This window comes from Hetaerina americana, unplaced genomic scaffold (assembly GCF_022747635.1).
Source record: "Hetaerina americana unplaced genomic scaffold, ioHetAmer1.1.p SCAF_5, whole genome shotgun sequence".
NCBI classification, from domain to species: domain Eukaryota; kingdom Metazoa; phylum Arthropoda; class Insecta; order Odonata; family Calopterygidae; genus Hetaerina; species Hetaerina americana.
The window spans coordinates 10,682,268-10,704,827 of NW_027287095.1; the positions used below are offsets into that span (position 1 = coordinate 10,682,268).

Here is a 22,560-nt window from a genome sequence, read left to right on the forward strand (position 1 = left end):
AAACTTGATGGTGCATCCAGAATGTTCAGCTTCACTTGCACTCATTTTGCCTCTTCAGCAATTTCAAAACTACCGGTGAACCATTCTAGTTGAAGGTGCGGAGCAACATTATGCTTATAAAGTTGCAAAGGAAATTTTCTTATGGTAAATAATATTCAATCAAAGCATAAAATTCTCTTTCATTCAGGTTTTGGGAATCACTTGACGTTCTCTATTCAAATGAGTACAAAACATGAGTAGACCTATGAATTTAATTTTATCAGCAGTGTGATGTTGAAGGCTGTAATAGAGGGGAGATCGTTAGGGAAACAAGGAAACAGCAGTTATTGGTTAGGGATGTTGGACGAAATGAAGGGAGGAAGTATACAGAGATAAAGAGGGACTTGTTGTAGAGTAGGATGTTGGGTTACGTTTTGTTAGGAGATAGTTATTTGGTAGTTGTGTCCATCCAGAACCTACCTAAGTGGGTAGATTACCTAAAAAAATAAAATAGACCTATCTGGCTGAAACTTGGTGAATATTCTTTCCAGAGATGCTGCCGACTGAAAAAACTTTGATCTACATTAGTGTTACCTTCTTTGAGACTTTCCATGGCCTTTTCAAACTACCCTCATTTTACCAGCATCATAAAAGTGTTGCTTGTATCTTTTGACTCAGCATTAATTGTTTTTCATTTTGTTAATCAAGTCATTAATTTCATTTTCCCTTGTGAAATCATCTACATTATTGAAATCACTATACTAGTTCATTGCTCATAGTTCCTCTGCTATATATTTATGCAGAAAGGTGAATGATGATGGTCATAGCTCATAGTTCAGTAAAACCTTATTAGTTCCACAACCACAAAGGATTTTTCTGTAGATTAATGCTTAAACTCCTCTCAAGTTTGTACAAGATAATGCAGGAGGGAAATTCATTGGATATTGTAGAAAGAAAAAATGTTGCATGTCTCTGGAACACCTCATGCTTACAGTAGGCGCTTTGATTTTTAGAATACTCGAAAGGTTCTAGCTTTATGGTAATATGAACTCATTCCACAAAAATATGTAGCCAGTAAAATTCCCATGTCCTATGCAAGATCCTAGCTAATTAATAGTTTTCAGATAGATTTGTGTAAGCTTTAGAGTTGTGGCTTAAGATCATGATGGACTACCCGAATATGGCTGCGAAGAAGATATTAGATTTTAATGAAATATTTGCTGTATTTCCCAGCCCATAAAACGCACCCTCATTTTTCATGATGGAACTTATGAAATGTACTTGGATCAGACAGAAAAGAATCAGAACATTTTGATGATAACACATAATACGAAGAAAATTGAGAAGTTGCATTTAAAAATTAGCTGCTGCATTTATATCAATGTTTATTCAATGTAGATCCCCATAAATTCATCATCTCTGCTGCTAAATCACTTCTGCAGATATTTTCACTGGGTCTATCACTTTTGAGTTACACAATATCATCTTCTTTTCCAAGTAGTACATTGTAAACTTCACATTTTTAAAAATACATGATGATAGTCTCACTTTTATTTTCCCCCCGGACCTTTTCAATCACAAACACAAGAAATCGACTGCCATTTCATTCTTTACATTGGTTTTCCGTCATAAGTTAGTGCCTTATAACCTTTCCTTCATATTCAAGTGGCAGTTTCAGTGGAAGTATTGACCATTTCAGAGCACATAAGCATAAGTTTCTTTTACTCCTCTGCATTTATTAAATCCACCTTCTGCTCCCTCTATTCTCTTTTCATCTTCTCTTTTAATGCAACACCTGTTTCTGTTAATATCAAAATTTATATTAAAAGCAACCATTTTCTATGTCTTGACACATTTATACTATATAAGTTTGAATGCCTGTAGACTTAGAGTTTATTGCAAAAAATACAATATATATATGTACGTGTAAGCAGGGGGGCGACATCCCCATTAGCCCGCTTCATGTTAAGTTTTTCGGCAGCACCACATGTGAGATGAAACTAAACGCCCTAAAGTGTATAAATTTAGGATTTATTTGGACATTTTTTTAGAATGTACTTTCAATGAAGTATTAACTTGTTAGTTGCTTACAGCCGACTAAAAGCAGTGATATTTTCAAAATTTGTAAATAAGGCAAATATATTATAAGCCAGATGTGAGGAAAAATAATATTAAGTAAGCATTTCCCCAGTGAATCAGCTTGTGCTTTTAGGGCAAAGTTATATCCATATACCTGTGGTCCATAAGATGCCTACTGATACAGAGTAAAATAAGTTCTTCTTATGGGCCTGGAAATATGGTATCTATTAACAGTTTGAAATTTGACCATGGCCTATGGTTATGTTACCATGTTTTTAGTTCACCATTAAATTATTATGATAAATTAAGTAGCTTCAATAAGTCGATCTACAATATGTTACTTATTATGGGAGATCACTGACAAAGCCAGTAAAAACCTGTACAGTGAAGGATGTTTTGGAAGTGTAAGAACTTTGTGATCACACTGCGTACTGGTTTGTTCATACTGCCCACAGGATACTGCAGACAGCTTTTAAGTGAATTCTGCGATATAGCCACCTGTTTTTATGAAAAATATTAGTTTTGGTAAATTACTATGGGAGGCTGCCCTCATTGCGGAATTCACAATTCTGGGCCAGTAAAAGCTCCAACAGGACGTTATGCAGTTTTAAAATTTTTAAATACCTATCTGCAGTTATGAGAAATTTAAATAATTCTTTGAATGCCATCTTGAATGGGTAGGCAAATTAGTTCGTTTCAAAGCTTTGGGAACTGTGGTTTTATAATGAACCTTCAAACATTCGAAGCCTGTGACATGAGTGTAGGAATCTGTGTGCAAAAATGTTTCATCAAAACCTTAAAAAATCTATGTTACATCATAATTTGGCAACTGCGTGTATTTAAAGTCTTGTGATGAATTGTCATTGCAATGATCACTATTATTCCAATGGTTGTCTCTACATAAATAATTAACAGTGTGTAGACAAATAATTTAAAATCACCCTCAAGATTGTGTGAATATCCCTACATACAGCTGCTTTCATTGAATGTTTTAGCTTAAACTTCTTAATGCATTTTATTTTTCCATGATTGTATGTTACCCATAATGATCTCATTGAGTATTTAGAATTGATTGTCCATAAGCTGGTAATATTATAAGCCAATAGTAATGTAAATATGGTTGAATCTTCAAGTGGCTAGCAAGGCATATGATGAGAATCTCAGAATGAGTAATATCATCAGTATACTTTATCCTACTCTGTAAATCTGTCATAATATTGATATGTAGGGTCGTGGTAGTCCAGTGGGTAGAGCGTTGGACTGCTGACCAGAGGGTCCCGGGTTCGATTCCCGGGCAAGGCACTCTGGGCACCTGCAGCTCCACCCAAGCTAAAGTGATTTTTCGGGTACCAGGTCTTCCTGGGAAACCATAACCGGCACAGGGAAAGGAACTGGCCCCCCTACCCTGATGTGTGAATTTTCACACACCGTATAGGGCTTAGTACTGGGTGAACTCTGCCATCACCTACCAAACCGACCTTCGGGTTGATTACTGTGTTTATGGTTTTTTTATTGATTTGTAAGATATGGATATAATGAGAGATCACAAAGGGATCATCCATTATACAGAGTTCTTGCTATTGATTATGACAATTTTTAATCACTTATTACCTGATTCCTGGGGCTTTTGAAATAGTCTAGCTGTTGCTGTAGAAATTTTTTGTTTTAGGGATAAGAATTTGAGCCAGGGAGCTAATAGGTATGTTTTATCCTGCATTTTTTGTCTTGGCATTATTTTCCAATCATAAGTGTTTATATTGTCATTTTGTTCACATGAGCAACACAATGCAGAGAATTTTTAGTATGGATATTAAATACTTCCACGAAGTGAAGCCTGAAACAATAGAATATACTATGCAGAGAATTGTCAGATTGAACTGGTCTCGGTGATGCTATTTGCTAGTGTCCATTATCTCCCTCCTTAAACAGGGAATCAGTGGGGAACTTGTTTGCAGAGGGTGAACCCCTTTGGCTTTCAAGGGCATTTATTTCCACTTGTTAAATATGTATATTCACTCAATACTTGAATTAAGTTGTGTTTGTAGCCTTGAGTCAGGAGAGATTTTCTTAGTGTCACAAATCTTGTACATACATCTGTCACCCGAATTTAATTTTTTGCATCTCATGGTGTTTAAATTCACAATCCCCATTTAAGTCTAAATTTTACAATCTATGTATGTAGGTGACTGAACTTTTTATGTGCTTTCTCTAATGTATTACCTTTGTATTTAACAGATGAATTCAAAGGTGAATGCCTACTTAATGCTGCGCTTCATGCTGATCCTGCCAAGCTAAAAAAATATCTGTTCTCTGATGTTGTCAATTATAAGCATCCTTATACGGGTAACACACCACTGGTAAGTTTTGACTGATGAAGTAATTTGAGATATGGATTTGACAGGAGCACTCTTTCAAAATATGGAAAAATACAAAAATTGTTGTCCTCCTCAACTCCTCTTTTTTGCCACCATTAAATTAGGAATTTCACTTTTTTTAATGATAACGTTATCATAAGAAGAGGAGTGCCTTAAATTTGAAATGATTAATAATTTGATTTATTGATTACATCCATAATGTTGTTTCTCTTGGTGTATTTCTCCAATAACAAGAAAAAAGTATCAACTTTATAAGTTTCAGTTTCTACATAAATGGGGATGATCTGGAAATTTCTTGGATTGATGATGAAAATGACAATTTATGTTTTCAAAAAAAATTTTTTTTTAAATAATCACCTTCAATATTAGTGTATGTCATCCAGTAGAGTTCACTTGCCATTATCCCATCTCTGTGGTGTTCTTCTGGCAGTGCTGCAAAGCACTCAGCCACAGCGAGGAAACTTTTGACTTTTCGAATGGGATGGAAGTCTGTAAGAACCAAATCAGGGGAATAGGGTGGATGTTCCAGCACTTAATAGAGCGAATTCCCCAATTTACCTATCATCAAGACACTTTCATGGGCAGGTGCATTGTCCTGCTAAAATTATATTTTTTCATCTGTATGCCAGGTCTGCTTCACAAATTTTTGCATCCAGTTTTGTTATAAGGTTCAAATAGTGCTCTCTAGCCATTTTTTTACCTTTTTCAAGTAAGTTGATCCACAGAATTGCTTTTGCATTTCAAAAAATTGACGCCATGAGCTTTCCCGCCGATGGCACCATCTTCACCTTCTTCTGAGCTGAAGAACCATCTTCTATCCACTATGCAGATTGTTGTTTCAATTCTGATGTGTAATGTACATGTTTCACACACTCACATATTGGTACAGAAAATCGCCCTTGTTTTTTGTGGAGCACTGTTTGGAAAGTTTTGTTCAAATGTGCTTTCAATTCGCAGTATCACAGTGCGTGGCACCCATCTTGCTCAAAGATTTGTCATGTGTAATTCCTCATGCACAATGTAACTGATGCATTCTTGTGATATCCCTGATTCCTGTGGTAACCGATGCAATTTCACACACCTTCGTACACCGATCTTACCAACCCAACATCATGTATTGTGCACATTTTCGATGATTTCCGGTGCAGTTGCACTTTTCCAATGTCCTTCACATGGATCACCTTGGAGGCTTTCACAACCATGTTTAAGCTGGGCTGCTCATTTCTTCACGGTGGAAATTGAAGTAGAATCCCCATGCACATTAACAATGCTCAAAGGAATTTGGGTCGGCATTAAACTTTCTTTGACGAAGAATTTTATCGCTGCGTGATACTCTTTTTTTCAATTTGTAACAATACTGATGCAATGTAATTTGCAGTGTGAGAGAACCATTTCTGTTTGCCTAAAAACTTCCACATTTTCATAATTTTAATTTGAGCCCTTAAGGATGTAGATCATACACTTGCTGTTTTTTTAATTTTAAATTGGTTTCAGCTTGCAAATAATTTTTGTCTGTGTTGAAATGAAAATCTAAGTAGTTTTGAAAGAAAATCCTTAGTCACTGGAGAATTTATCCTGTCAAACAAGGGCAGCTTTGTGGCTCATAAATTCCATTGTATAATTATCTGGAATAATACTGGTTTCAGGAATCTATTGTGTCCCTTGATTTATCTAAGGACTTCGTTTTAGTGGCAGAATTATCATCCCCAGGACTTTTTTCTTAGATATAAACTTTTATGATAAACTTAATATCAGTCAAAATATTCATTCTAGGGAACTGTGTTACATTTTTGTCATTGTATTAGTCATATCTTGACTAATTTAAATTTAAAAGTGGCATTGGGTCACATCAAATTTCTTTAAAGTAAGATAAATTCTAAGCCTTTTCTCTGTTGCAAACCTTGCAGGTTCAGTCTTTGAATTATGGAAGTTGTATATCCATTGAATGAAAAAGAGAACCTAATTTTCTGCTGAGTTTAACTTTAATTATATTTATTAAATTATATTATAATTAAAATCTTTGGAAAAGTACACTCTCTCTCATATGATGAATACGTTATTTCTTATGTTTATTAAATACTTCAGTTGTTGAAATCACATTCTGTCCTCGAGACAGGCCCATTGGTTTTGGCGGATCAGATAACTGAGACTGCTGCAAAACTTGAAAGTTTTGTAATCCCATTTTTCCCTCGGCTGAAACCTGTATCAATGGAAGACTGTAATTTTTAGACTTCAGCCTAATAGCTTTCAATTTTGTATAAAGACACAAACATGAGGAGAAAATATCCTGAAACTAGCTTGTAATGCAATGAAAGTACCTGCATAGGTGGAAATAGTAGGAAACTCATTGGAAATTTGTGTTACTTATGTTGAATCCTTTAAATTAGCAGATTACTGGTAGAGAAACAGTTAATGCTAGCAACAAGCAAAAAATGTGAAGCATCATACTAAACATTGAAAGTAGAAAAGTTCCTAATGAAATTGCATTCCATTTGCTGTTGTATTCATGCTGAAAACCCAAGGAACATAGTTAATGCTGGAATTTGAGTGGAAACTAATCATAGAGGTTTGGTTGTAAGAACTAATAGACCGAAAAATAAATTCTTTTAGAGAGGAATGGAGACAGATGTGCTTTTAACTAATTTGGTAATAATCATTATTTTCTTTATATTTACTTGTAAATATTCAAATCTTTGTAAATTCTTTCAGCATGCTGCTGCATCTTCAATATTTCCGAAGAGGAAACAAATTGTAGAGACACTGGCGAGGAAAGGAGCACACTTAAATGAGAAAAATAAGGATTTTCTAACTCCCCTTCATGTTGCTGCTGAATGCCGGCACAATGACGTCCTAGAAGCATTACTCCATCATGGTGCTAAAGTTAATACCTTGGATGGGCATGGGCAAACAGGTATTTTCATTAATCATGTCTTCACTTAAGTTAATCGCTAAAAAACTTAATTCTTTTACAAGTTTCTTCAAAATTCTTTTACACCACAATAGAATTACAGCGGACTCTCAATATAATGCATTCACAACAGATACAAAATCACTTGCTTTGTTGTGTGCAAGTTATTATTAGATAACTAATTTCTCATTTGAGCATTTTCATGAAATCGTAGCCAATTGTCTGGATATTTTATGATTTAATTAAGGGTAAATCTGATAAACTTAAGTGATTTTCTATCTGTTAGTGACACAGCATGATTTTTGTTGCTTGTATTGTCATATAATTAATAATAATAATTTTTAGCAGTCATCCAGGTGACAGACTGCTTCACTTTGACGCCTTGAGCTAGACAGGTCACTGACAGTAAGTCAATAGTCACTCATTTTTGTTGGTGACTGTACATTTGTATTCAAACTAATTGCAATGTGTTGTATTTGTCTGCAATATTTTCTATCATTATGATGTATTCCATGCATGTGTCAAACAAGTCTTCTAGGAACCAATAGACATCATTATCATTTAATCCCATTATGAGTGGCATTTATATTGATGCAGTGTCTTGAAAATATTGAATGCTTTTCTATGTAAAACATGTCAAAGAGCATTTACAGAACAGTTGTAGTTGTGTGATCTTGGCATTTTTAATTAGACGGATGGCAGTTACATTATTTGGTGGGATATTTTTGCTCTTAAGCTCACAGATCTGAAGTTAATTCCTTCACGAAATACATTGCAAAAATGATGGAGAGCTTAGTTTCAGTAGCACTAAATTCATTTTACAAACTGAATGGTTAATGTCATAATTATTGTTGCCAAAATGCCAAGTACGTATCTCCATGAACATGACTATATAATCATTTAAATTTAAGAAGGTTAAATCTTGTTATTCCAACGCAAACAAACTATGTGACCTACAAACCATGTGACCAACAAATTATGTGCAAAAAGTTGAACCATAGGTAGGTTTGTTTTTAGTCCCTGTTAGGCTATTTTTAACCTAATATTTTCATAAATGCCAATATTTAGAGCCAAAATTGGGTAGTAGTAGTAGTTTTGAGGGGAGGCGACCGACAGCTAAGGTCATTTGCGCCATAGGGGAAGGACAGGAAAGGATGAAGGGTGGAGAGAAACCCGGCGTCGGCATTAGCCTACTCTTTACGAAAGGTGCCAAGGGGTCCGCGGCTTAACGTCCCATCCAACGGACGGCTACTCACTCAAAGTGCCCTCCACAAAGCACCTCAAGTAGGGATCGAGATACCTCTGAAAAATATTCAACACCGCCGGGATTTGAACCGGCGCCCTCAGGGTGGGAAGCCAGTACGTTAGCCCCCGCACCATCTCGATCCCCGCCAAAATTGGGTTTATGGATGTCATAAATATTGATTTCACCTTATTACCTACTTATTTAATATCTGGGCGCACATCCAGCAATAGTTTCGTAAATAAGGGTTTTTTTTATCGGTCCTGTCTTATATCCTTTTTATAAATTATACAGATGGTCTTTCTGTAAATGTCCTCTCATGGTTATGTTATGGACTTTGATATGTATCTATATGCAGCACTCCTCTTTTAAATCCAAGTTTGTTCACCAAAAGAATATTTGAAATCCTAATCTTCCATCATGAAGTACTGTCTATTCATGTTAGGATGCTCCTTGACAGTGCACATTTTCCTATGAGCATGTTTTGGGTACCTCTATATAACAAATTCAGCAAAATGTCATAATTAATATTCGATTCTGCATAAGTAGCCAATCCAGAGGCAAAAACCTGAAAAATTTTTGTAAAAAGATACTAGCAGGTATAAAATTACTTCAAACCATTTCTCATTTAGGAAAAAAATTTGTAATATATATTTAAAAAAGAAAAGTTACAAGTCCTATTTAATTGTTCAAGACATCACCGCAATATGTGTATTGACAGTTGTATTTGTTTGTTTTGAAACTGTTGTTGGATATGTCATCAAAATAGGATCAGCACTGGCATTTTGTGCTAGTAGAAGTTAGGCATGTGCTGTGATATCAATCATGGAGTAATGTTATGTTGAAAAGCAGATTTTAAATGAAGTGAGCATCAAATGTCTCTGAGAAGTGGGTGAAAATCGTCAAATAAAATGGTAGTATGCATAGCAATTAGAGTAGCTGTTCTTCTGACCAAAAGCATATAAAATATTTCAGTTCGTTATAATTAATTTAGTTTTTATCCTGAATACACTAGCTAGCTAGTGACCTTAAGATGCAAGCTGAACGAGTGCTAAACACAAACTGGAGTAGCAGGCATGTAAATTATTCCAGCAAATCCCCTCTCTTCATCACTCGTTATGCAAATTACTCAATGCAAGGTTCTCATTAACCAAGATTCCCCTCCATGTCATGAATCTCCTGTTCCAGGAGACCTGTTTCAGTTGTGAGTAAATATTAAACTTCTGCAGGTCTCAGTTAATGTTGTGCAGAGCCTAGTGAAAAAAATAAACTCATGTATCCACAAACTGAAAAGTTATTAAGTGTTGGCTTATAAACTGTCGTTAACATACCATGCTGTTTGGGAAATATTTACTCAAGATGCATTACATTTTTCTTAATGGTGACAAAATGATATTGACACCATATATTATCACCAAAAACAATGGAATGAACAGCAATAATTTATTAAGTCGCAAATTTAGCCATTAAGTGATGCTACCCATGTTAAGTGTGCAACTTGCCATAGAACAAAAACCATGATTTCTATATTTTACTGTTTATACATTCAGAGTATACATGCCAAGGGTGCCCAGAAATCAAACCCAGTCCCTCTGGTCAGTTGTCCATTGCTCTAGCCATGGACTACCATATCCCTAGTAAACAGAATAGGAATGATAAGAAGGCTTTCTACCAGAATAGGTTGCAATTAATAGCAGGCAGTACTAGCATAGATGTACGGATTTGAATCTGTAACAGTTATGTACAGGGTCTACTTCTCTAAAGATTTGGGATAGGAAAGCAAAGAAGAATAGATTGGGGGTGATGGAAATGTGATGCTATGGAAGAATTGTGAAATTAAAAATGAATTGACGGAGTTACAAATGAAGAAATACATGTAAGAGTGGGTGAAAAGAAAAGTCAATGCAGGGCACGTACAAGAAGGGAGAAATTGATTGGACACATCTGGAGGCACGAGGCTTCACTGAAGATTATAAATGAAGAAACCCTGGAGGGAAAGATTGCAGTAGAAGGCCTTGAGTGAGCTATGAGAAGTGAGTAATGGTAAAATATCAGGTGAAGGAGCTACGAGGGATTAAAGAGGTGCACAGGGGACAGAAGAGTTTCAAGAGTTACTACAAAAAATCCTGAGGTTGATAGCCCATGATGATGGCATTTTTTCATTACCACCTAGTTTTTTTGCTTCAGTTTCTCACTTTTAAACTAAATTAAATCTTAATATGGGGCTTATTTAAGTGTTAAAACTATTTTGTTCCGGTTTTTTGTGCCCACACATATTTCTCCAGGTTGAAGGAAGTATCGCTGTATTATGTGCTCTGATGTGAAATGACGGAAAGTGCTGCATTCAATTATTGCAAACATTACATGCTTGATGTGTTGTGTTTATTTTTGTGTGTGAATGCATGGTATACAGTAATGCCTGTAATTTTTTTTATTGATTTATTAATTAATTTTTGCAGCTCTACATTTATGTGCACGAAAAGATAACCTTCAAGGGTGCAGACTTCTGCTTTCATATGGTGTTGATCCATCAATCGTCTCTTTGGAGGGTTACACTGCTGCTCAGGTTGCACAGGAAAATGTGCTGAAGGTGTTGCAAGGTGAGCATTCTTTTTATTCATGCCATTTATTAAAATTAAAATATTACTGGTGGTATGACTTAAGTGTAAAATGTTTTCGATTTCAGAATGCATAAATATGGGTATTAAACTCCCCTCCATGACTTTCTTAGCAGGTTTCAATTATGGTACAGTTATGGTTATCATTAAAAACAATCTTTAGGAAAGTAAAAACTAAATCTTCATCATAATCCAACCACAAGTAAAAAGTTTTCTTATTGCTCCATTTGCTAGCAATATCAGAGAATCCAAATGTAGCTTTGTGTTTTCCCATTCATTCAGTGTGGTAGAAACTTGATTTATTGTAACTGCTTGGGATCATTCAAGCAAGTGTCATGTAAAATCTGGATAAATTGCTTGTAGTTGCAAATGGATCATACCTTAGCTAGAGAGATCAGCATATGCAGTGGGTCCATATGATAGGTCCCTATATTGATCCATAAGAGTAGAAATTGGATCCCCAATAGATTTCTGTCATTTATTTTGGATGATCACTTGGTTAAAAAAATACGTATGTATATGTGTACTTAAAAGGTTGTTTCATACATCTTAGGACTGCATCAGATTTAAGCAAGTTTTTTCATATACCGTATTTTCCTATGGATAATGCGCACGTTATCTATACAAAAATGTTCAGATGATCGAAGAAATGACGATGCATGTTATGTAATGAAAATTGAAAAATTCCAAACATAGAAGTATTTTTACACACATATATGTATGTCTACACAGATGCGCGGCATCTATACATGTTCAAGATAACTATGAAGCCCTGGGCAAGTGGTATCTATACAAGTGAATGAAAACTACAAAGTTCTGGGTGCGCATTATACATAAGATGCACATTATCGATAGGAAAATGCGGTAATTTAAATGCAATGGGACTGAACAAGATTAATACAATGGTCTTCCTTGTATAGAGGTTTTAGTGTATGTGCTAGACCTTAAAATGTCTCTTGGGAATGTGAAGCTATTGAAAGCTGAGAATTCTAGCAAGCAGGGAACTGATTGACTGGGCACCACACCCTCCACTGTCTAGTTTGATGAGCCAAACTAAAATGAAGACAACCATTTTGATTGCTTTGATTTTAGGACTGATTGTCGAGAAAAATCTTATGATTCGATAGTTGCATTAAATTTTTTCTTCCTAGTGGTAATAATTTTATTCTTTCCCAGAATCTTGTCTTCCTGGAGATGTTTGAAATTGCAAACTAGATATATGGCACTGACCTTTTATCATTTTGATGGTATTTTTTTCTTTCTCAGATCCACCATCAAGCAGTGTTGATGTAGAATGCCAGTTGTTAGAGGCAGCAAAGGCTGGTGACACAGAACAAGTTAAAAGATTACTAACTGCATACCCTCAAATAGTTAATTGTAGGGATTTAGATGGAAGGTGAGTCAACTCATTGGTAAATTTTCTCTATGCTAATGATTTAAGTTGAATGGTCATGCTTGGAATACTGGTTACATTGTATGAATGACGATTTAATATTTTTGCAGGCATTCCACACCCCTTCACTTTGCAGCTGGTTATAACAGGGTGGCTGTTGTAGAATTTTTGCTTGCCCATGGGGCAGATGTTCATGCTAAAGACAAAGGGTAAGTATATTGTAAATGATTAATAGAAATTCATGTGTTTGTTGTATTGCTCCAGCTTAAGTAATTTCAAATTGTTTTTACAGAGGTTTAGTCCCACTCCACAATGCATGTTCCTATGGTCATTACGAGGTCACGGAATTACTGGTAAAACACGGGGCAAGTGTTAACGTTGCTGATTTGTGGAAGTTCACCCCCTTGCATGAAGCAGCGGCTAAAGGGAAGTACGAGATTGTGCGACTACTCTTAAAGGTAGGCATCTATTTCTTTGTTGCCCCTACATTACATATTTATTCAGTGGACATTTAGTATGAAATTAATTGACATTAGTTGATTACCAGTATCTTTTTCCATCTGTGGTTTTATAATTGGTGGTGTTGATTTTGCATAATTTTTAGCAGCAATTAATTTAAAATCTATCTTGTCTAGGGAAAAATAGTATAAATACTCAACTTGATCCCTTTCATAAACTTAATATCCATACTTATGAATACATCTGGATGTTTTACCATTTGTACCAAATACTACAATTTTTAACACGAGTAGTGTTTCATTTACAAATAACTCTTGATTCAGACATATATGTGCTTAAGTTTGTTGGTACATTGATATAAGTTGATACAGATAATATACAGATGTATTCAAAACATCCATTTTTGGATTGATGATTTTGTACATTGAATCATAATATCCTTACTTATAACTCATGAAAGCTTTTTATTTCACAGTGTGAAAAAGTAACTGCATGATACAGTTATTTGATTGATGTTGGTCTTATACCTTCTACACTTCAGATGCTGGTTTGAGTTTTTGTAATAAAGGTGGTCAATGGTTCATGGACAATCTCACCTCAGGGGTTTTATATTTATCAACATTTTCGTAAGGCTCCCCATAAGGATACATTAGGATGCCAATTCCTATTGGGAGACATTTAGAGGAATGTGGTTTCAGATAATTGAAAGTGATGGGGAACCATATTTTGTACACAGGCACTTGGGTGCCAACGCATACACACACATACATTCCATTCAACATTCCAAAACATCTTGTGAAGCTTTAAAGGCCTGCTTTGTTTTAGAAGTATGACTTCTTCTTGTATAGAAAGATTCTCTTATGTTCTCAAATATTTTTTTTAGACTTTCCAGATTCTGTTTGATTTTGAATATATTTTCTTTCATCCTTATGTAGTAATATTAATTAATATTAAAATGAAACCACATGAAACTAAGGACAGTCAATGGTTGTGGTGCTAGTTTAAGTTATTTGAAAAACTGCTATTTTTGGAAAATCTAAAGCGTAGTATTTCGAATTGTTCAGATTACTGCCCTGGCAGCTTCCAATGATTATTTTAAAAATTGATCAAAACTCATCTCAATAGCTAATATATTGAAAAAACAATTTGAATCAACCAATAATCATAATATATATAAGCATAAAAAACTTATGGTTTCTAATAGAACCTAGGAAAAAATGACAAAAAATGGGCTTATCTCTGTGGGAAAATGAGATTCTACATATATTCACGAAATATTTAGAAAAATTGTGTGTGTAAGTGTGAAGGTTATGATTTAAACCCTTTGGGCTTGGATGAAAAGTACGCTAGCCACAAGAGGTATTTCAGATTGTTCTTACTTTGCATTACAATCGGTACAGCATAAAATAATATTCTTAGCTGGATTATTTTTTATTATTCTTCTCTCAATTCACTATTTTAGATCTGGTCATATATTTTACGCAAATATGGATAGTGAAATTCATTCCCCTGTTTTCTAACTGCCTGCCTGTTTTTCATGCAGCATGGGGCAGATGCCAGTAAGAAGAACCGTGATGGTGCCACACCTTTGGACTTAGTAAGGGGGGGGAATTCAAGTGGAGGAGGTGGAAGTCGGGGGGAGGGGAGTGGGGGAGGTGGCACTGGGGATCAGGATGTGGCTGATCTGTTGAGAGGGAATGCTGCCCTCTTGGATGCGGCAAAGAAGGGGAATTTGGCTCGTGTTCAGAGGCTGGTCACAGCAGACAATATTAACTGCCGTGATGCTCAGGGAAGGAATTCAACTCCACTGCATCTTGCTGGTATGTTCTTTAAGTAATGAAAATTAGATTTAGGTAATTTGATTCAATAAATGTAGTTGGTTTCGATCACCCTAGCATATTTTGGTCCTTAGCATGTTAAGCATTCAAAATCAGAAAACTTATCATTCACCTGAGAATTGTGTGATAATATTTATTGTGAAAGTAAAAATTTTTCCTGATTAGTATCTGCTTGCAATCCATGAGGATGCTCTCTAATGAGATTCTTCTAAAATTAGTTAGGATCAAATATGAAATTTGTTCATGCTTAGAAGTGTGTTATAGTAAATAGATCATTTTGATTTGAATTTCTAACGCACATTAATGTTTTTTTTAAATATGATCTTTATGATGCTGATTTAAATAGTTCATTCATTATTACTGGAATGATAGCTTTTTACAGCCTACTTGGAGTAATGCTTGTAATCATACATACCTGTATGTAAGCAGTTGTTCACCTGTTTTGTCTCAGTTATCTCTTATGTCCCATTTTATACTGACCTCATTTGTTCCCATTTAAAGCACTTCAACTCCTTATCTTTAAATGTAATTTATGTATTATGTTTTTGGACTAATGTCCTTGTGACAGTTAAAATATTACAAAATTGTACACATGCTTAAATTTTAGCCGGATACAACAATTTGGAAGTGGCTGAGTTTCTGCTAGAAAGAGGAGCTGATGTCAATGCTCAGGACAAAGGTGGACTTATACCTTTGCATAATGCATCATCATACGGCCACTTGGATATAGCGGCTCTTCTCATTAAGTTCAGCACTGTTGTTAATGCTACGGACAAATGGGGCTTCACACCATTGCACGAGGCTGCTCAGAAAGGACGAACCCAACTTTGTGCTTTGCTGGTGAGTTCATGTTTCATTATGGCCCTGGTGCAAGTTTACCCAAAAGAATAACCATGGAAGATTTAGCCTTGCAGGAAGAAATAGACATTCATTGAGAAAAAATCCTCCGATGAATTACTGCAACTGAGAGTTGATGCATGCCAACTTTTAGTCACTTGAAATTCAATGTTTCCAAAATGATTGTAGTTGCTGTGATGCTGCTTAAGTGTAGCTGCTGCTGAAACAAGTGGTTAATCCAATGTGTTAGTCAATTTTTAACTGTTTGGAAGATACCGGTGATCCCCGAGTTGCAGATTGCCTGATTTAAAGAGTTCCATACTTAAGAAGAACCCTGACAGCTTCCCTAAAGAATGGATTAACTAGACAATTATCCATAAAAGCTGATGGGAAGTATCCAGCAGATAATTCGGAGTGATGGATATAAATTCTAGACTTCGTGGACTTAATATCAGTAGCATATTAAAAATGTCTTGGAAGTATCTTTTTTCAAATTATTTTTTTTTTTAATCTTCATTCCTATTTATCAATTTTTCATTCCATTCAACTTGTGTAGAATTACACAAAATTTATATGACTTCTATTTGAGTGTATGTTTGTAGCCATCACGCCTAATAATCATGCATAAAAATCCTCAGCAATGGTTTATGTGCGTGTTCTTTGTTAGTGTGAAAATTTATTCCAATCAAGCTCCATTAATTTGGATTTTATCTCCCTCAATGTTCGGTCATAAGATTGGTGCATATTAGTATAACTCAAAAGTTAACCCCCTGAATCCATTTCCCCCCACCATATAGGAGATAATCATGAGGAAAATGGTGGTAGAGAATTCGTCTTCCCAACAACGACAGATGGTAACTTGTGATTCATAATGAGATATGCCCTGAGAGGTGATTGTAGTCCCTGATGTTAATCCATTCTACCTTCACCCTTAACTTGCCTTCTCGCCTCCAGCAACATTAATGAAGGCTTCTGACTTGCCACACAGCCAAACATTCATTGCAATAATTCTCTTGTCTGCATCTTTCTGCACTGCATAATGCTTAGTTATGAACATTGTCAAAAAATTTGTCATAATATGTACTGCCAAATCAGATGCAGACCCTTTCTTTAAGTTGCTCTTTAAGAAGCATTTATTGCTCAAGAATTGGTTAAAGCAGTGCACACAATCACTCAGTTAGTGCATAACAATGCTTCAGATTCCGTATAAGTTATTTATAACTATAAGTTATTTGTAACTACAAGTTATGTGAGTAAATTATTTGAATGTTGCAAAAGGACTTATTTAGTTTATGTCAATAGTCTGTACATAACAGCTGTGCTGGCCATGTAACAAATCAGGCTAAAGATATTCTCAGGAACGATCTCATTGGTAACATGGTGACTGCCTGTATTCCAAAAATATTTTTATCAAGTCAGTACTTATTCATCAGCAGTCTTTTAGATTTCACTCCTATGATCCCTTGACCTTAAGAGCATCTATTGTAGGCTACACATGAATTTTTTAAATTCTACTCAATGATACTCTCATTCAAACCATCAAAGTTTGGTTGATTCAATTCTCTCCCCTTAAACATTTCAGTTTCCTTGCTATTTTCACCTCATTGTCTAACACTGTTCAAACATGCCCCCTGGTTCCCTTTTGTTAGGGATCTTAGTTCAAATGTTTCCTTTTTACTTTCTTGATGGATATTCCGAAAAGCCTCGTTACAGATTCAGTATGCTCAACTTGTAAGAAGAATCAATGTAATGAATTTCCCATGGATTCCATTGTAGTTACCAATGTGCACTCATCTTACTGTTAAATCTTATTTTGGAAATCTGTGTATGTCATGGTTATATTTTGATTGTTGGGCTTGAATTTTCACCTTTAGCTTGCTCATGGGGCTGACCCTTTCCTGAAAAACCAAGAAGGACAGGCACCGGTGGATTTGGCCTCTGCCGAAGACGTGCGCTGCTTGCTTCAAGATGCAATGGCATCACAGCAGAATGTACCAACCATTCAGACAAGACCCCAAAGTGCTCCAGCCCCAGTGGTTCCTCCAACGTCACCTTCCCTTCCAAAGCCTTCATCTCCTCCTCCTCCCAGCCCTGCGGCTCCCACCACAGAGACTGTAATTATGCCATCTGGAACCCCTATCACACTAGGCGTGGTCCCAGCCCTGAGCCATCGACAGCCACGGTCATCCGCCCCGCCCATTCTGCCCTTGCCCCAGAACATTCCTCCCCTGCCGTCATCGTCCACCTCTCCCTCGCCCTCATCCTCATCCCCTTCGCCCACACCCCCTGTGGACAGCTGCCTTGCCGATGGGTGCGGGAAGCCTGAAGGTGCTGCTCACGATGTTGCCACCGTTTCAGGATTTGTGTGCAGGTGTGTAATCCAGTGAAGCAAGTACCTTGCAGTCAAAATGTACCATTGCATGAATTGTCTGCATGGCATGTATTGAATTTGAGTATTTGGTGCTAATTAAATGATTTATTGTTTTTTCCAGCTTGGGTCTAAAACATTTATCGGAATTATTTGAAAGGGAACAAATTACATTAGATATTTTAGCAGAAATGGGACATGAGGATTTGAAACAAGTTGGAATATCTGCATATGGCCACCGTCACAAATTGATAAAAGGAATTGAGAAACTTTACAGCAGTTCTGGTAAGTTAAACATGATCATAGTATTTCACATATGTATAGTTATTGCTAGACGTTACATTTTTACTATAGGGCAGAAATGTGCAGTGAAATTTCTTCTTTTATATTAACGTAATTATTAATGGGAGTGTAAGGTTATTGTTTTCTTGCTATGCATTATATGGAAAAACAAAACTTTAGGTAATATGTTTTTTTAAATGTTGGTGATTGATATCTAAAATTTAAGTGAAGTACATGAAATGATAAAAAAAATAATAGTAGTTAGCTCTAAGTTTGTTTTGATAAGAGAGTGAGTAGAGCTCGCCCAATGCTAATCCCTAGAGCTTGCACTATTTTCTGCCAATTCACACATTTACACGGAATGAATGAATGAATCTGCAAATAAGGCTGAAAATAAACAATATTCACGCTGTATATTGAAATTATGAATAAACTATTGTTATTTGAAACAATCATATATTGGTCTAAACACCACACATTTTGCAGATGAGACCCAGAAAACTGTGGCTGCAATTTATTGCATTTTTGCTGTAGAAAATTGCAAAATGAAACTCGCACAGACATTCTTAAGTTCAGGCTCAAATAAAAACTTGATCGATTAGTTATTTAAATAATGCAGATAGACAAAACAAATGGGATAATGCAATTGAGTGTAAATTACCATTGTTTTGTTTAAAGGTACTTATGAATTACTACAGATTAAATTTGTTGATAGAATCAGTAATATATTTTGCATGAATGAGATTTCATATTTAAATGAGATCTTCTTTCATGTACGACCTCAAATGTATCATGTTGAGTCATATGTAGTTGTTCATGGTAAGTGATGTCCAAGATTGAGGAGAAAAACACTCCATGGGGTTACATGCATCATAACTTCAGATAGTTATATTGTTGAGGGTTTAGTGTATATGACTTTAGAAACCTAAGAGCATTATCAAATCACATTTATTTGTAGTGTTTCTCAATTCATGAAATAATGAAATAGCTAAAATGCATTTAAGATGCCTTAATTCCATAATTTGTCTAGCCAATTTTTGCACCCTACTTTTGACATCATGGCGGAGATATTTTTTAGCATTAAATACTATGCAGTAATTCCACAATTTTCATGATTAATTAATGCCAAAAATATCTACGAGTAGAAAACCATGTAACTTGTAACAACCTGACACCAGTGTATAATAAAATTGTTAGCTACTTCAGTCAGCTGTGTCATTGTCACAGTAATGCAAGTAATGTAAATAGAACTTCTGCAGAAATAACTTAAAATGGCATATTTTGAGCGTCTTTTCAGATAACCTAATTTTAGCATGGAATGTGTACGTATGATCGTTATTTAGTTTTAATGCTTGTAGACAGCTTCCGAAAGTTTAATTCTGGCATTATTGAAAAAATCCTATTCATTACAAACATCATATTACTGTTAATTGGTTTGTATCTTCAAAAAAAAAACTAATTGATAAGTACCTGCTTAGTATGAACATAATTGTTTTGGAAAATGAATGGTATATCATAATATTATATATTACCGGTGAATTTGGCCAGCGATATTTGCACAATAGTTGTTTTCTTCTCAGCATATTCATTTTACCCACTGAAATTACAGTCTGACATTTTGTATTTCTGCTCAATCAAATCTTCATATCTTCTTCCCTCTGCATCAAGTTGTAATAATTCAACAAAATCATTTGCCTCAGCATCTACTTTTAACTTCCTGCCCATTCACAGAGTTAATGGATCACATTTTGCCCTTCAAATCCCCTGAAGTCCTAAGCATGTATGTATTGATACAGTAGCTTTAGGGCATCAATTGCCCCCATCAGCCCATTACAAGTACCAATGCAGTTGCACCATGGCTCATTAGTGCAAGATACCTACTTGGCAGTGTATGGCTCAAATCAATCTCACATCAATTACCTCAGTAACCATGATTTGAAGTAAGAAAAAGCCAGTTGAATCAAAAGTACAAAAGATCATGTGCAAGTATGTGGACTACACATTTATTGCTTGGACACCACGCCTAAACATAGTGTACTGCAACAGTGTATTAATGACATTTTGTAGCTCTTTGTAACTCCAGATACACACAACTCAAATTCACCTCAGTTGTGCACTTACTGTACATATATGTTCACTGCTGAAGTTTCATGGCACAGTGTTGGTAAAATTCCTAAATTTTAATTCCAGTTAACTTATGGTCACCATTACCCTCGCCTGGAACGTTACTGGTTGATTTGCTAAGGGAAGACAAGGAATTCATGGCAGTTGAAGAGGAAATGCAGTCAACTATTAGAGAACACAGGGATAATGGTATCTCTGGGGGTGTATTCAGTCGTTACAATATAGTCAGAGTAAGTAAAAGTTTATATTTTTATTTCTGTGCAACATTCAAAGGGAAAAACCTTCTCATTGACATCAATTATGAGATATTTTTATAATTGATCCCTTAAAGTTTGAGGTCTGAAATATACCATTTGTTTTGAAGAGAAGAAAATTGTACCTAAAATTAGAATAGCATTGCCTTACTCAAACCCAGGGGTTTTTTTCAGTTTTATTTCCCCTCCATTTGTATTTTCTTATGAATATACATGTTAGGAAATTCAATGGATGTATGTTTTTTGACTTTTTTTAACTGCTATCTGTAAGGATAGTTTTTAGTTCCAAAGTTAGATCCGGAAAACTTTAATAAATTCTACATAGTTCAATTAAATAATTGACAATCCAAAGCCACTGTTATAGCCCCTTAGGTATTTGATGCAATATTATTCAGCTATTATCTTTTAAATTGAATGCCTGTCAGAGCTTGGATCAGAAAATCTGTATATGACAGGATTTGTGCTCTATTTTTTGAAGTGTTAAAATTGTATGAAATGAAATAAATTGTAGGCATATTAACTTTGTGGAATTGTAATTAAATAAAAGTACTTAGTAATTTTCTATGCTTAACTTGTAATGTACCGTAACTTGTTTCAATGCTTTCATGCCATTATCAAGAGGACTTTAAATGTACCAGGAGTAGCAAATGTTGTATTTACACTTGGAGGGCTTAATGTAGGGGGTTTAGGGCTAGTCGAAGGAGACGTCAAGTGGATAAAAGGGGAAGAATGGCACAATCCATGAAGGGAGAATTTTTGTTAGCAACTCCAGGGTAGGTGGGACCAAGGCCATGTTTTTGGAAAGATGGATGGGGTGGGGCAGGTACCAAAGACAGAGGGGGATTCATTTTATTACTAAAATTATATCCCTCTCATGAGCATAACCCCCTGATTATTTTTTATTCATAGATCCAAAAAGTTCAAAATCGGAAGCTGTGGGAACGATATGCCCATAGGCGTCAAGAAGTCGCAGAGGAAAATGGCAACAAGGCAAATGAGCGAATGCTGTTTCATGGATCTCCTTTCATTAATGCCATTGTTCAAAAAGGTTTTGATGAACGGCATGCTTACATTGGTGGAATGTTTGGAGCAGGTGAGTATCTCATTTGATAAAAAAAAACTATCATGAAATTTTGTGGTATAAAATAAACTTTTGAGAAGAGAGTTAATTTTTTAGGGGCATGCAAACCTTAGGTATTGTCAATATCTATGTTAATCAGTCAAAATTCGATTGAATGAAATCACCTCCAAAAATGTTTGTTGATTGAAGTGTGAAGTGCATGTAACTGTCTTGCTTGTGCAAAATTCTGCACAATCAAAATGTTGTGTTACTGTTTGCTTATGTGATGGCTCTATACTTGTGTTTCTTGGTACTTAACACCAAATAGGATGCAATCAGTATTCATGTTACTTTTTCATGCAAGGTGTTGGGTATAAATTAGAAATATTTTGTCTTATGCTAGCAAACAAGTGTCTTCTTTGTGTCTGAAGTTATTTATTGGTTAATAGAGCTGTTTTGTTTTGAAATGAATTCTTGCCAATGCTATTCTTCTTTTTATCTCCTCATATTATCAATCATTGGTATTTATGATTTCAAGATAGCATCATCCAGTCCAGCTGATGATGTGAATGCAATGAAATATTTGTAGAAATCGAAGTGTTCTTGTTTAAGCCAACTTTCTAAGAACTTGTTAATATTATCTGTTTATTGTGTTATTCAGGTGAATTTTTTCTTGTATTGCCTTTGCATTGTGTTGATCTTTAGCTCCCATTTGTCCAAAATCTTATTCATTGTATTTAGTT

The 22,560-nt window shown here is 35.3% G+C and overlaps 1 protein-coding gene across 1 annotated transcript in view; it reads left to right on the forward strand.

Annotated features, from left to right (window-relative positions):
- Positions 1–22,560, forward strand: part of Tnks (tankyrase) — a 44,337-nt gene that overhangs the window by 10,165 nt on the left and 11,612 nt on the right. The window contains exons 5-16 of the mRNA XM_071592942.1: positions 4,294–4,415; positions 7,143–7,344; positions 11,044–11,184; positions 12,469–12,598; positions 12,706–12,804; positions 12,888–13,053; positions 14,598–14,874; positions 15,500–15,732; positions 17,604–18,100; positions 18,222–18,382; positions 20,570–20,733; positions 21,667–21,850. Coding sequence (XP_071449043.1) covers positions 4,294–4,415; positions 7,143–7,344; positions 11,044–11,184; positions 12,469–12,598; positions 12,706–12,804; positions 12,888–13,053; positions 14,598–14,874; positions 15,500–15,732; positions 17,604–18,100; positions 18,222–18,382; positions 20,570–20,733; positions 21,667–21,850 — 2,376 coding nt within the window. The remainder of the gene's footprint in view (positions 1–4,293; positions 4,416–7,142; positions 7,345–11,043; positions 11,185–12,468; positions 12,599–12,705; positions 12,805–12,887; positions 13,054–14,597; positions 14,875–15,499; positions 15,733–17,603; positions 18,101–18,221; positions 18,383–20,569; positions 20,734–21,666; positions 21,851–22,560) is intronic.